Raw genomic sequence first — 16,733 nt, 5'->3', positions numbered from 1 at the left:
AACCAAACTATAAATCCAAGTGAAATTCTAAAAACAAAAGGTTCAAATAACCCACAGAAAAGTAGGAACAAGAAAACAAAATTCAAAGACAGGTAAGAACAAAAACAAAAAATTAAATGGCAGACAAACCCCAACATGTCAATAATTACATTACATATTAATATACTATACACATATATATCAAAAGACAGATTGACAGGATGGATTAAAAAAACATGACCCATATGCTACCCATAAGAAACTCACTTCAAATAAACAAAAAGGGGTAGGTTGAAAGGAAAATGAAAAAGTATATACACCAGGAAATATTCATTTAAAAAATAAAAATGACAGTGACTATTTCACTATTAGATACTAATAAAATAGACTTCAGAAAGAAAAATACCAGTGTCAAAAGAAAACTTTATGTACACAAAGACCTGTATACAATTGTTCAAAGTAGCATTTCTAATAGTCAAAAATTGGAAACAACTAAATATCCCACAATAAGTGAACAGACTTTGGTATACCTACATCGTGGAATACTGTTCAGCAATAAAAAGGAAGGAACTATTTATACATGCAACAATCTGGAATAATCTCCAGAAAAGGGTGCTGAGTAAAAAAATGTCCATCTGAAAAGGTTACATACAATTCCACTTAAATAACATTACTGATATGACAAGTTTATAGAAATGGAGAAAAGATTAGTAGTTGCCAGAGGTGGTTGGTGGGGGGAGGGTAGTATCAGAAGAAAAGTGACAGAAAAGGGGCAATTAAAATGAAAGATCCTCCCAGAAATCCAGCAATCACACTCCTAGGTATTCACCCACTTGATAGTAAAACTATTTTCCCACAAAAACCTGCACACAAATGTTATTAAGCTGCTTTATTCATAATCACCTAAAAGAAGCAGCAAGCAAAATATCCTTCAATAGGTAAATAAGTAAACTGTGGGACATCTATACAGTGATACTCTTTACTGCCAGAAAAGGAATGAACTATGGAGTCATGCAACAATATGAATAAATCTTAAATGCATATCTAATATTCCTAGGGCAAAAGAATCCAGTCTAAAAAAGTTGTATCTTATAGGATCCCATTTATCTGACATTCTGGAAAAGGTCAACATATAGAGGTGATAAACAGATCAGTAAATTCCAGGGATCTGAGCACTAGGACAGGGTTAAATAGGTGAGGGAAAAAAAGATTCTTATTTAATGGTAATGTTGTTTTGACTGTATTAGTATCAATATTGGAGAAGGCAATGGCACCCCACTCCAGTACTCTTGCCTGGAAAATCCCATGGACAGAGGAGCCTGGTAGGCTGCAGTCCATGGGGTTGCTAAGAGTCAGATACGACTGTGCGACTTCACTTTCACTTTTCACTTTCATGCATTGGAGAAGGAAATGGCAACCCGCTCCAGTGTTCTTGCCTGGAGAATCCCAGGGACGGGGGAGCCTGGTGGGCTGCCGTCTATGGGGTTGCAGAGTTGGACACGACTGAAGCGACTTAGCAGCAGCAGCAGCAGCAGTATCAATATTCTAGTTATATATGTTACTGTACCAAAGTTTTACAAGATGTTACCATCAGGAGAGGCAAGATGAAAGGCACATGAGACTGCTCTGTATTATCTTTGTAATGATCTATAAATTGACAATTATTTAAAAATAAAATGCTTTCTTGGTATGTGTTTTTTTTTAAAAATAGCAGTAATTTTTACTGTATAAGGTTTTCAATGCTAGAACTATTCATGATATTGATAAAAACTTACACATTACCTGTTTACACCTTTGTCCATTCAATCCATGGTTTCTATATTAGGGCCCCATACTGCTAGAGCAAACTATTAAGTCAAAAGCAGTACAAGAAAAAGAAATGAGCAGGTAACTTTAGTCAACAACCTTAGAGGCAGTTGGCGGATAGTGGTAGTAGTAATTTTTTTTAAATATTGGGATAAGAGCTCACAAGTCAACGGTATATTTCTCAATCTCTCTGGAGAGGGGAAATTAGCTAAAACTAAAAGAAGAGAGCAATTTACAGTTCGTCAACTTTCAAAAGATCTGTATCTCAAAATAATTTTTTAAAATTACATACATAGACCTTTTAAGAAAGGAAAAGAAAATGATGGATATTTCCCTACCAAAGTAGCTGACATTTAAGTTACAGTAAGACTAGCCATAAACAAAAAGGTGACAAATAGGCCATAATTGCCTCTTGAGATATCTGTATGCAGGTCAGGAAGCAATAGTTAGAATTAGACATGGAAAACAGACTGGTTCCAAATCAGGAAAGGAGTACGTCAAGGCTGTATACTGTCAACCTGCTTATTTAAGTTATATGCAGAGTACATCATAAGAAACACTGGGCTGGATGAAGCACAAGCTGGAATCAAGATTGCTGGGAGAAATATCAATAACCTCAGATATGCAGATGACAACACCCTTATGCCAGAAAGTGAAGAACTAAGGAGCCTCTTGATGAAAGTTAAAGAGGAGAGTGAAAAAGTTGGCTTAAAGCTCAACATTCAGAAAACTAAGATCATGGCATCCAGTCCCATCACTTCATGGCAAATACATGGAGAAACTGTGGAAACAGTGGCAGACTTTATTTTGGGGGGCTCCAAAATCACGGCATATGGTGACTGCAGCCATGAAATTAAAAGACGCTTACTCCTTGGAAGGAAAGTTATGACCAACCTAGACAGCATATTAAAAAGCAGAGACATTACTTTGCCAACAAAGGTCTGTCTAGTCAAGGCTATGGAAATTCCAGTAGTCACGTGTGGATGTGAGAGTTGGACTATAAAGAAAGCTGAGCGCTGAAGAATTGATGCTTTAGAACTGTGGTGTTGGAGAAGACTCTTGAGAGTCCCTTGGACTGCAAGGAGATCCAACCAGTCCATCCTAAAGGAAATCAGTCCTGAATATTCCCTGGAAGGACTGATGTTGAAGCTGAATCTCCAATACTTTGGCCACCCGATGCGAAGAACTGACTCATTGGAAAAGACCCTGATGCTGGCAAAGACTGAAGGCAGGAGGAGAAAGGGACGAGAGAGGATGAGATGGTTGGATGGTATCACCAACTCAATGGACGTGAGTTTGGGTAAACTACGGGAGTTGATGATGGACAGGGAGGCCTGGCGTGCTGCAGTCCATGGGGTCACAAAGAATCGGACATGACTGAGTGACTGAACTGAACTGAACTGAGGCCATAAATAAATCATGGTGGTTTAGTCACTAAGTCCTATTCGACTCTTGCAACCTCATGGACTGTAGCCCACCAGGCTCCTCTGTCCATGGAATTTTCCAGGCAAGAATACTGGAGTGGGTTGTCATTTCCTTCTCCAGGGGATCTTCCTGACCCACAGATTAAACTCAGGTCTCCTCCACTGCAGGCAGATTCTTCACTGACTGAGCCACCAGGGAAGCCCTAAATAAACCAGAGGCCATAAACAAAAGGAAACAACAAAAAATGAAAGCCTCCTTTCTCTGCTGATCACTACTGTAATCCTTCTCTTCAAAGGTAACCAAAATTCAACATCTTGTAACTCATTCTTTTTAAAAAAGAGAATGCATATCATATACACATGTATATATTTTAAAAAGCAATTATTTTAAAGACCACATAGTTCTTCCCATCAACAGACACAGAGCCATCTAGCTCTGTAACATGACTATGTCTTCAAGTGAATGTTTAATAATTTAACCAATCCCCATTTTAACTGATGCTTTCTTTAGTGCTTCCAATTTTTTGCTAATATCAACAGTGTTGAAATAAACATGTCTCTATCTACCTTTTCTCCTTATCTATATAAGCATATATCTTGATGAAGAATATATATATACATGTGTGTATATATATATCAATACACACATGCAATGGCACCCCACTCCAGTACTCTTCCCTGGAAAATCCCATGGACGGAGGAGCCTGGTAGGCTGCAGTCCATGGGGTCGCTAAGAGTCGGACACGATTGAGCAACTTCACTTGCACTTTTCATTTTCATGCACTGGAGAAGGACATGGCAACCCACTCCAGTGTTCTTGCCTGGAGAATCCCAGGGATGGGGGAGCCTGGTGGGCTGCCGTCTATGGGGTCACACAGAGTCGGACACGACTAAAGTGACTTAGCAGCACACACATGCACATACACACAATGCCTGTGACTATAGCAATAACAGTAAAGCCCTAGCAGCAGCACTGCAAAGTCAAAAAGAATATACATTTCTTATTTGGAGAGATACTGCCAAACTATGCACAAGACAGATTATACCAGTTTACAGTCTTAACAACAGTACACATGTATCAAAACTTTTGCCAGTATGATTGGTGAATATAGAAATTTCATTTTAATTTGCATCAGAAGAAGACTACAATTTTGAATAACATTACTTATTGGAGAAGGAAATGGCAACCCACTCTAGTATTCTTGCCTAGAGAATCCCAGGGATGGGGGAGCCTGGTGGGCTCCTGTCTATGGGGTTGTAGAGTCGGACACGACTGAAGCGACTTAGCAGCAGTAGCAGCAGCATGATTACTCACCACAACCTTTTATTTATTCTTATTAAAATTGCCTGTTTTTATCCTAATGCCCTTTTCCTACTGGGATACTTGCTTGTCTTTTATTAAACTTACTTGTATAAAAATTTTGCAAAGGAAAATAATTAGCCCCTTGTTAAACATCTTGCAAATACACTCTGCCCAACTGTATTTTTAGTGATTCAAATCCTTCTATGGTGTATTTTTTCTAATTTTATGATATTCATTTCTATACCATCAAATTGATCAATCATTTCTTACATAGCAGTAGAATTTCATGTCCTCTTTTAAAGCCCCTAATTCCAGATAAGTACTGGCTAAAGTTCAAAACTACTAAATATTGATCATTACAGAAAAGTATCAATAAACTAAGAAAATTTTAAATATTTTATTTATAGGAGTGTGTATATAAAATAAAACAAAGTATTAAAATTTATATTCAATGTTGCACTCATCAAATAAATGCTATAAATCATTCAGAAATAAAATGCATGATGAGCACTACAGTAAATGCCAAACATATCTGTTGACTTTTTCATTAATTAGTAAACTAAGGGTATCAAAACAGGCAAGTGGAAAGTAAATGTTAAAATTCCACACACACCAATAATTTTAGGCCTAGAGCTCATCAGAAGTTAATTTATTTTCACTATAAATTTATTAACAAACAATAGTTTTCTTATCTTAAAGCTGAAACGTGCAACAAAAATACGAGTTTTATCTTAAATAAAATAAACCACAATGTTTTACAAAATATGTAGTTCTTTATGTTGGTATGCCAATATGCTGAAAAAGACCATAATGTTTTGGAGTCAAAAGAAACAAGTTATGCAAGCAAGAACAATAAAGGAGAAAGCTTAACTCTACTACACTTAGCAACAGAACCAGTGTCTAATGACCAATCCTAATGACAGATCTGACCATATCTGTCTACCCATTACTTAACATCACTTGGTAAGTCTATTCTCTCATTATAACCACAGGGAGCTCCATTTGATGTCTTCTTTAATTATACATGAAGAAATATATTTAAATAAGAAATACATACAAATTTTCTTTAAAACACAAAATAAAGAGCACACAAAAGTACTAACCATGTTTGTTGCTACTTTTTCTAAAATGTCAGTCTCCTAAACAAACCTCAAATACATGAACAGATACAGTAGTATTTTAATAGAGGTGAGAATCAATTAGTAACAGCACATTTTAAAATAAAACAGGCAGATTTGATATCTGACATATTTCCCAAGACAGAGTAATATACTATGGCTCTACACCAATTTTAAAAGTAAATGTCCACTTTTCAAAGTTAGTTAGAAATAACTTACATTTATTAAAGGAAAGCATCTGGCAATGTAAAACCAAAAATACATCTGTAAAATAATTTCAATAGTGAATCTCTAATAATATGGCTAGTATTTTTTTTGGAAAGATCTGCAAACAAACTCAACCCAAATATGCTCAGTATTCCTAATGAAAATAGCTAAACTGTTTGAACCAAAATAAAATCTACTTACAAGTGAATCTGCATCAGGGCATTCCCTATTAAAACAAACAAAACATTATAAACATACAACTATTAGAACTATCTGGTAAATATACTGTATTGAAAGTGTTTGCTTTGGTACTGAAACATAACTTTCATTTAAACCCCATCAAAGTATTTAGAGAAATCAAATCATGAATATTAAAATATACCAAATGATTTTAAAATTCAGACATTCCCCTTTACTTATACAAGACAAAATAAAACCAAAAGCTTACAAATATTTTTAAAACTTTCAAAATTACTTCTTTTCCATGAATTGGCACATGAATCGTATCAACGAAGCTGTCAAGGATTTCTAGTGGCTTTTAATCCTTCAGGTAGAAAAAGGTAAAAAAAAACAAAAGCAAACAAACAAAAAGCTCCCCTAAAGAAGAAAGTCTGGCTTTTAAAAAGCCTGTATTTACATTTATTGGTAAACAACAGTAACATTTTTAAATAAAAAAATTTTAACTTATTCCCTTTGAAGTACTTCCATAAGGCAGAATATACAGAAGTGAAACCACTTTTCTCCAAATATGTTAAATGAACAGCTAGACTTCCAGTTGGAATAGTTTCTAGTCTAATGTAATATGCAATTGAGCACTGATATTTTATCATTTAACTGATAAGCAAATATAAATCTGGATATAATCTAGTGAAAACTATTATTTTAAATCTAAAACAAAAGACACCAACCTTCTCAACTAAACAAATAAAGCCCTAAATATATAAAATTAAAGGCATTAAAGTCATTAGAATGAGGTTAGAAGAATTTATACATATACATTCTAAAACAAATTCACAAACAGAAATTAGAGTGTCTATTTAAAAGGCAGTGGATTAGGTATAGTCTTTGGCTTGATAGACTTAACTGAATATCATATCAGATTCTGCCACTTTAATAACAGTCTGAAAACGCAGACATTACACTTTAAGAGCTAAATGAAGAAAATAAAAAAAAATTAAAATATAAGATAATCAGGTAATCTGTATCAATTCAAAGACCAAGCACAAACCAGAAAAATCCATGAAGAACTTTCTTAAATAAAGATAAGATGGAGTAGACTAAAAGAATGATAAAAAGAGGGAAATGACTATCCTGCTCTTAATTCAAAAGGGAGCACCGAGGGTAAATGCAAATCCCACTTGCCTTTATATTTACTTAAAATCATAAATGCTGAAAAAGGGCTTCCTTATTATTGGTAGATTATAAGGAATATTGTTATCAAAAAAACCTATGTATACTCTGAGGAAATGACTAGAAAAGCTACTATAATGATCAATTCAATCCCTGCACGAATCAAATCACTTAAGATGTTATCTACTTTTTAAAAGATAAAGTTGAAATATAAATGTAAAAGTTCCAAACCATTTATTCTCTGGCTTTAAGCCAGAATTCTCTAGTCTTTGTGGTAAAGCACTTATCTGTTTGCCTTCACAGCATGCAGTATGAGACCTGAAGATGAAGCCCCAGGAAGACCAAGCTCTGAGCAGGACCCCTCGTACACAATTGCTGGCATTTCAAAAGCCTTCAGGCTATGAGAAGAAGCACGCCAAGAGCCTCGGGCATTTCAAGCAAAGTGAACTCTTAACATTTTTCCTGCCAAGCAGTGTTGAAAGATGGCGATAGTGATGCAATGATTTAGGCATTAGTTTTCCGACTTAGTATTCTTATTGGTTAAAATATTCCAATATCCAAGTGGCCTAATGATCATATTGGGAAATTACTGATCATGAAAAACTACTTTAAAAACATGAAATACACAAAAATATTAGAAGCTCCCTAAATGAACAGCTGTGAAAGCTGTCAATTATATATATTAACTATTTATAATACAGTCACTAACAGATAAACTGGCTACATTTTTAAAATTCACTTACAAATCAACTGTTTAGACTTCAATTCCAATGTTATAAAAGAGATTAGGTTCCATCCCTTAGCAAAATACCCCCTTCACAAAGCAAAATACCCCCTTCACAAAGTTCAAAAGACATCTGCAGAAGAGACAGTAGCTATAGGCATAAGTCACTTTGCAAATAGTCTTAATTTGTTAAACCAAAATACCACTAGGGAGGAGGAAAGAAACAGACATTTGGAATGTTAGAAACTCAGATAAGCATATAACCAGGGAGGAGACAAGAATACCCAAAGCACAAATTGTTCTCTTACATAGAAAATATGACTGTCCATCAAAATACTAACTCTTGGGAGGGTTTTTCTGATTGTGCTAGCATAGCAGGGATTTTAAACAAATTTCATTCAGTGTTACTGGATCAACAAATCACTTGAGATTTTGCATTAGTGTCTCTGCAGTCTAAATGGGTTGAATAATCAAGCAAAGAAAAGTTCCTTTAATTCCAATTTGTCTCTGGTTAATCATAGTTTAATGACTCTCAACCCCCATTGTATATTAAGACAACACAAAAACTTCTAAACTTCTGGGGCCTCACACCCAAAGAATCTGATTTCACTGGTCTGAAGCAGAGGCTGGCATAGATACATTTAATTTCTCAGGTAGTTCTACTGTGTAGCCAAGGTACAAAATTTGAGTTAGTTAATATACTAGTTTAATTTCACATATGATAACTGTATTTCTCTGTATACCAATTTATTTTTTTTAAAGGTAAAAGAAGTTTATACTGCATCTTCCATCTAAAACTGATGAATATAAATGTTTAAAATGTGTTATGGCTTTTTTCTCCTCCATTTAACATTTTCCATTTATGTATACGTATATCACTAAGTTCCTATATGCTTAGAGTTGTCTTGAAAGATTTTCATCGAATTGTTGACCATGGTGCTGCTTTTAGGTTATTAAGACTTAGAACAATTTTTAGTTTTCACTGTATTTTTTATTTTTTTAAATATGCATGTATAATTTTATAAAATAAAGGCATCTTTGAAGTTTCAATTTGAAAATACTAAAGCTTTCATCTTGAAATTTTAAAATAATATAAAAGGTTAACATTTTTAATTAAAACTAGAGGGGTTGGCAAATGTTCTTAGAAAAGTCTGTATTTTTCACACCTTAGCCATATATACTTTTGAGTTATTTCCAAAATAATTTTTTCTTTTCAAATTCATAATAAGTTTTATTGTTATAAGACTATTTATAAAATATTATTTCTAAAAATGGAAAGAATTTTGACAATACTTAATATACTTACACAGACTCTGCATCCTTTTCCTTTTTAATTATTCCTGGTAAACCAAAAGTCTTTCTTTTCCTTGGTTTTATACCTTAAAATAAACATATATTGTTATAGAAACATGACTCTTCCTGATAAACATATTAAATTTATGAATGCATCTTGTATCCTGACACATGATTTGCTCATAAATGTTGATACTAAATTTGGATGAAAGAAATACAAGCATCAATTACTAAGCCCTAAAATTTAAATCAGGGCCATAATCTGTTTAAATTTTTCTTATGTTAATATAATATAGCCTGTTATTCACCAAAAGGTTATACATAGAACAATCACTTGAGCGATGACATTCTCTCCTCCTCTAAATTACCTCAGGCAAAGTAAGCATTTGCAGATATCTTAAGACTTCAAAGAAAGTACATCATTCATTATAAGAGATTTGGTTATAAATGCAGGTCAGATCACATTCTCTGTATAAAAGGTCACAAAATATAAATGTGCTGTTTTAAATAAATAAGTGACAACAGGTCCATTAACAGTATGACAGATATTTATAATATGGCATTCTTTTGTACATGTGTTATCTCTAATAAAAACAATGTCATAAGTGGATCCAACCATAAATGAGGGAAAATATCATTTGTTTTGCCAAATAAGGCAGTTCTTCCTCTTCTTGCATGACAAATTATTTTTTAAAAAGGTCAGTAATGCTATCAATTGTTAATAGAATTCAGCACTTAAAGCTTAGCTGCTGTTGTTCAGTTGCTAAGTCATGTTCGACTCTTTGCGACCCCATGGACTGCAGCACACCAGGCTTCCCTGTCCTCCACTATCTCCTGGAGTTTGCTCAAATTCATGTCTACTGAGTCAGTGATGCTATCTAACCATCTCATCCTCTGCTGCCCTCTTCTCCTTTCACCTTCAATCTTTCTCAGCATCAGGCTCTTTTCCAATGAGTTAACTCTTCGGATCAGATGGCCAAAGTATTGTGCTTCAATTTCTGCATCAGTTCTTCCGATGAATATTCATGGTTGATTTCCTTTAGGACTGACTGGCTTGAGTACACCCAAGCTAACTTCACATCTTGTAGATGAAGAAACTCAAAAGTATTATGTAACTAAGTTTTTGTAACTAAGTGTTATACAGCTATTATCACTACAATCAGGATAATAATTCAAATGTCTTAGAATAATGTACTTGCTTTCATGTACAACTAATTCCCTGAACCATATATCTGTATAGCATATTAAAATATTTTAAAAATAAAATACATTTTTTTCCTCAGAGTAGGTATTATTTCTTATAAACATTTTTAAAGAACTCTTTAAATTCTTTTCAGCTTTTGAGGAATTTTTAAAGATTACAGAGAACTTAAAACAATTACTGCTCTTAATCAAACAGCTAGTAACTATAAAAAGTCTAGGCCCTAGAGCTCCTTGACTGCTGAAGTAATAACCTTACACACACAATAAATAGCAAACCGTTTCTCTAAACTCTTATACAGGTCTTGGAAAAAAATCAAAGACTGCTTGCAAATTATTTCTAGCAGCTCACAAAGTGATATATAAAACACAATACACACACACACACAAACCTACAACAAAAACTGCAGGTATCTCTTGGGTTTCATACTATAAACAACATAAATTTAAATAGGAAGTGTTGTGGACCCTTTCTCCAATTCAAATCATCACCTATTTTGAATGACAGTCACATTAGCATTAATGCATAACCTTATTAATTACTGAAATGCTACCCATTGTAGAATAAGCAGTATACATCAATATGTAGTGATGTTTCATATTTATAACATTAGAATGTTTAAAGAAGGATATCAATGGAGAAAACATTCTCAATGTTTATCTAAAAACAAATATATGTTATATTTAATCTTTTAAAAAATATATATTCTAACACATTAGCATCCTTCGGGCAAACTTATTACTTATAAAGCAAACATTAATACAGCAAGCCTTTAAACCACATTCAGATTTTTTACATCACTCCACAGACATGCCAACACCAATGGGCAGCAGCCTCTCTATTCAGTAAACAGAAGCTATCAGCTAGCTGCCACACATTACAACTAGTCAACTTACCTTCAACCACACTAGCAGGGTCACATTCTTCAAATTCAATAAGGCCTAAAAAGAAAAATGTTATTACATGGACGAGTACTGGTTAAAAAAAAAAGTGACAGAAAACAATCAGATGGGATCCCATTACATCTTTTTAATGATTCTGAAATGTTTCAGGGTTACCTGATGTTAACTAAAATATCAGCAATAGTTTAAAAATCAAATAGCAAGCATGTTCAGTGTTACTGGAAAAAAAACTGTGACTGGCCCATTATTATGACCACAATTTACTGCAAACCTTTTATATATGATGCCACACAACTTGGAGCACAGAGATCTAACATGTAGTTGGGAGCTTGTTGTATGTACAGTTGAGAGAAAACAACAGTAAGAGGCAGTTGCTGAATCCTTGGTTGTGCTGGTGGTAAGACCAAGAGGCCAAGACAGCAAACACTCCTAGAATGGAAGCCTGGGACCTTGCTTGTTCAGTTCACCACTGCGCCCCAGCAAGTAATGTCTTCCATGAGTATCTGCTAAATAAGTAAGTGAATTAATTACATACTAGCTAAGAGGTGATGCTAAAGTCAAAACCCAGATCTATCCATATAGCAGGTCAAAGAATTTAAACTCTAGTTTGCAGGCAATGGGAAGAGCTTTCATGTGAGAAAGAGATACACATACACCTTCCTGAAAGTGGTCTTATATAAAATTAATTCAGCACTGGTACCAGAGATAGACTGCAGAGAAGGGGACAAAAACAAAATGGAAACCAGCTGAAAAACAATTAAAACAGCCCTGAAATGACAGGTCTGCTGAGACTAACCTTAAATGCTATAAAATGTGGTATCTTTCATATATGTAAAATACCAAATTATTTAGACAGTAAATAAAGTAGTGAACAGTAGGAATTGTTTTTCTATTGAAATATACATAAAACAAATTATCAAACTAAAATTTTACGTTCCACTAAATTGTCACTTTAGCCCTATTCTGTAATATACAAATTTATGCAAGTCAAGGTTTTTTGTGAAACCATTTTTAATTTATTAATGGTGATTGGTACAATCTGCTACATCAAGAGATTTTTAAATAGAGCTTGAAGTAAAGAGTACATAATCGATTTCACTACTGATCCTTCTGATATGTTAAGCTTAACTGTAACTATGTCCAAATTCATGATCAGAGTTCTTATAGGTCATTCCATTATGAAAGAAAACCACTAACGAACAAGGAAAATTTCTCTACAAGTAGGAGCATCTAAAAATATTGGCTAAAATGTCCTTCTTTTTACCTCTAAGTCAAAGATTTACTTCCTCAGTTCCAGCTTCTATTCAAATAGAGAAGATTAACATTTAGTGATAGGCAGAATAAAAGTCATAAATGTGATGATAAACAAGGTCTTAATTAATTAATTAGCAATACCTTCCCTACTGGGGCATTCTTATAATAAACATCATTTGGCTAAAACGAAAAAAATACATTCACTACTTCCATCCAAAAAATTCTTAAGAGTCAGAAAATGGCCCAATTAAAATTTCAAGGACTTCAGGTCCACTCTGTAAATCTGGAAGCTTAAAAATTCATTAACTGAAAGGGTAATGAGCTTGGTCTTAGAATCCTTTAAAGGCCTACACTAATAGTTTACAGAGAGATGAGAACTGAAAGACTAATAAAGGTAAGGAATTTCAGTAGTATGTGCATCTGATAAACAGCCATCTTTTGCTGTTTAAGAATTATGAAGAATGAAAAATCTCTGCCTAAATCACCAGCCGTTTATTATGTATTATTAATTTTATCACTTCCTAATAAAGCTTGAGAGACTATAACCACCAGTCAAAAAAAAAAAGACAACCAGAAACATAATTAATCAAAAATTTTCCTATTACAAGCACATCATTTGTGCCCAGTAACTATTTACAGAATCTATAATACTCAAGCTATGAGCTTTTTCTAGGGAACAAAACAAAAGAGCAATACCAAATTGCATTATTTACAATTTTAAAAAACAGTATCTAGAAAACCTTTTAAAACATCACCTGAGTAAATATAGTATATATTCTTTTAAGATCTTTGGATGTCTTCAAATATGTGAAAATAGTAAGACATTCCTTATCCCTATTAACATCAATCCTTTCAAACAAAATTCTACATTTTTTTCTCACATTTTACCTAGACATATCTTGATTATTTTTCCCTTTATCTTTTTTAAACATAATCTTCTTAAAATCTATCTGAAACAGAAAAAATATCAAATAAAAATAAGCTATTCAAAATGACATTTCTGAAATGTTAGATGTCAAATACTTTCAAATTATAAAATTACTATATATTTAAAAGAATTAATTGACTTCCATCCACACATAATCTTTTCTATTAAAACAGAAATACTAACAGTTTCTGGAACAATAAAACTAAATATATGCCCTTAAAAAAACCATTAAATCATGCATGAAAAAGATTTTCTCTTTCAAATGGCATACGCTCCACATGCTGCTTCACATGGCAAAGCTTTGCGTGCCTGGCTCAGTGCCAGTTGACAGCTCAGCTGGATATCAATGCACATTCTGACCCCCCTGGTAGCATGTCACTTCTGAACCGTTTCACAAGTAGAAAGTTTATTCAGCATCTCTCCCAAATGCAGTCCACTGCCCATCATTCTGCTATTTAATCATAAGACAAGTTACTTTTTTTGACAGTACCAAAGCCAGAGTGAGAGTCAAAGAATAGTTGCTACAACTGGAATTTCAATTGTTTTAGGCTCAATTAATTCTGTTGTCAAAATAAATAACTGCTCTTAGTACTTAGATTTTATGCTGGGCCACAAGGGCAATTTAGTTTGTATAAAAGCAAATAAGACCATTTTGGCTCTGCCTCCTGATGCTCTTTTATACATTATCTAAAAATGCCATCAAGAGTTCAATTAAATGCAGAAGAAATTGAAGGCAGACCTCAAAGAGGGCCAATGATCCAAAACCAAACAATTCTTATATATGATGCTTTAATCATCAGGTAGGAATAAATTGTTGCTAGCAAGAGAAAAAGTCAATAACCTAAACAATTCATCCAAATCTAATCTGGAGCAAAACTTTTAAGAAATGTTACAGGAGGAAAGAATGTATTTAACACTAACCTTTCATCACTACATGTATTTTGTGGAATGAGGTAGAATATTAAAAAAATGTGAAACATTTAATTAATAGTTTCCATTGTTTTGGAATCAATTCTAAATCTCAAGCCATCAACAAAATTAGCAATTTTGTCTAGTTATAAACTGGCCCCCAAAATCAAATAGGTTTGGGCTACCTAAATCAAGTATTTACTGCATATACTCAACTAAAACCACAGATCACTGGTTCTATTTAGAAGCCAAATTAAAACATACAAATATGCCCAGACCTCAAAGTTCAACAAAAAGTGATGAGAATGAGGGAGAGATGAGGAAGAGAGGAGGGAGAGAGAAAGAGGCAAAGTCGGGGGAGGGCTCGTAAACAATGGGAGTCAGTGACATTTTCAAGCTTGCTCCTGGGCCTGTGGACCGCAACACAGCCACATTCCTACGTGTCTCAGATGCTGAACCAAGAAAGCTAACAGGAAAAAGAGCACCAAACTCTAGCTTGCAGTGGTACTCAAAGGACATGGAGGTTCAGGTCCTGGTTTTGCCACTTGCTTGTTGGCTAGTTATCCTGGACTAGTTACTTACCTTTTTTAAACCTAGGTCTTATCATTTTTATAAATGATATGGACGGGTGATAATACCTTTTGCCGTATTTCCTTCCTCTTTCTCTTATCTACACATATGGCGGACTAGAAGGACGTGCGCTCATCTTCTCCTATGAAAACTCCAAAATTGCAACTTGCTACTGAACAACCATCGACAGGAGAATGCTGGATCCCACCCAAAAAAGATACCCCATGTCCAAGGGCAAAGGAGAAGCCACAACAAGATGGGAGGAGGAGCAAAATTGCATTTAGAATCAAACCCCATACCCACCAGAGATGCTTGGAGGGCTCAAACAAAACCTTGTGTGCACCAGGACCCAGAGACCCCAAAGAGAGTAAGACAGACCTGCCTTTGAATGTCTGCGTGTTTCCTGAGGAGGCACGGATCAGCAGTGGCCTGCCATGGGGGCAGGGGCTATGCGTGCAGCAGATCTGGGTCACCCAGTATGTGGCATAAGCCCTCTTGGAGGAGGCCACCAATAGCCCCAACACAGAGCTGCTGAGCAGATGACCCACAAACTGCAGAACAATTATACCAAAGAAATTCTCACACTGCTTATACAGTTCTAGGACGCACAACAGATTTCCCAATCTAAGGAGCTGGCAAAGGGACTTAGAACCCTCAGGGAATTTGACTTTGGAGGCCAGTGGGATTTGATTACAGAACTTACACAGGACTGGGGAAACAGACTCTTGGGGGGCACAAACAAAACCTTGTGCACACCAGGAAACAGGAGAAAGGAAAAGTGTCCCCACAAGAGACTGACCCAGACTTCCTGGGAGTGTCCAGGAGTCTCTGGTGGAGGTGGATCGACAGGGGTCTGCTGCAGGGTCAGGGGCACTGAATACAACAGTGTGTGCACAAGTCCTTTCGAAGGAGGTCACCACTATCTTCACTACCCCTACCATAGTTTGGCCTTAGCTCAAACAACAGGGAGGGAACACAGCCCTCCCAATCAATGGAAAATTGGATTAAAGATTTACTGAGCATGGCCCTGTCTATCAGAACAAGACCCAGTTTCCCCTATAGTCAGTCTCTCCCATCAGGAGCTTCCATAAGCCTCTTATCCTTAGCCATCAGAGGGCAGACAGAATGAAAACCACAATCACAGAAAGCTAATCAAATGGAACACATGGACCACAGCCTTGTCTAACTCAATGAAACTATGAGCCATGCCGTGTAGGGCCACCCAAGATGGACGGGTCACGGTGGAGAGTTCTGACATAACGTGGCCCACTGGCGAAGGGAACAGGAAACAACTTCAGTACTCTTGCCTTCAGAACCCCATGAAAAGGCAAAAAGATAGGACACTAAAAGAGTAAATCCCCAGGCTGGTAGGTGCCCAATATACTACTGGAGATCAGTGGAGAAATAACTCCAGAAAGAATGAAGAGATAGAGCCAAAGCAAAAACAACTTCCAGTTGTGGATGTGGCTGGTGACGGAAGCAAGGTCTGATGCTGTAAAGAGCAATACTGCATAGGAACCTGGAATGTTAGGTCCACGAATCAAGGTAAATTGGAAGTGGTCAAACAGGAGATGGCAAGAGTGAACGTCAACATTTTAGTAATCAGCAAATTAAAATGGATTGGAATGGGTGAATTTAACTCAGATGACTATTATATCTACTACTACAGGCAACAATCCCTTAGAAGAGATGGAGTAGCCCTCATCTCAACAATAGTCCAAAATGCAGTACTTGGGTGCAATCTCAAAAATGACAGAGTGATCTC

At 35.3% G+C, this 16,733-nt stretch overlaps 1 protein-coding gene across 2 annotated transcripts in view; it reads right to left on the bottom strand.

Moving 5' to 3' along the window:
• Positions 1-16,733, bottom strand: part of FCHO2 (FCH and mu domain containing endocytic adaptor 2) — a 126,789-nt gene that overhangs the window by 43,076 nt on the left and 66,980 nt on the right. For both annotated transcript variants that reach the window (XM_086362116.1, XM_086362117.1), the window contains 3 exons: positions 11,302-11,346; positions 9,218-9,290; positions 6,039-6,063 (listed from right to left, as the gene is read on the bottom strand). In XM_086362116.1, the coding sequence (XP_086218242.1) occupies positions 6,039-6,063; positions 9,218-9,290; positions 11,302-11,346 (143 nt within the window). The remainder of the gene's footprint in view (positions 1-6,038; positions 6,064-9,217; positions 9,291-11,301; positions 11,347-16,733) is intronic.

Source organism: Bos grunniens, chromosome 20 (assembly GCF_055505025.1).
Source record: "Bos grunniens cultivar Pamir isolate PY7600 chromosome 20, Bosgru_T2T1.0, whole genome shotgun sequence".
In the NCBI taxonomy this organism is placed as follows: domain Eukaryota; kingdom Metazoa; phylum Chordata; class Mammalia; order Artiodactyla; family Bovidae; genus Bos; species Bos grunniens.
This window is presented reverse-complemented; position numbering and strand designations above follow the sequence as displayed.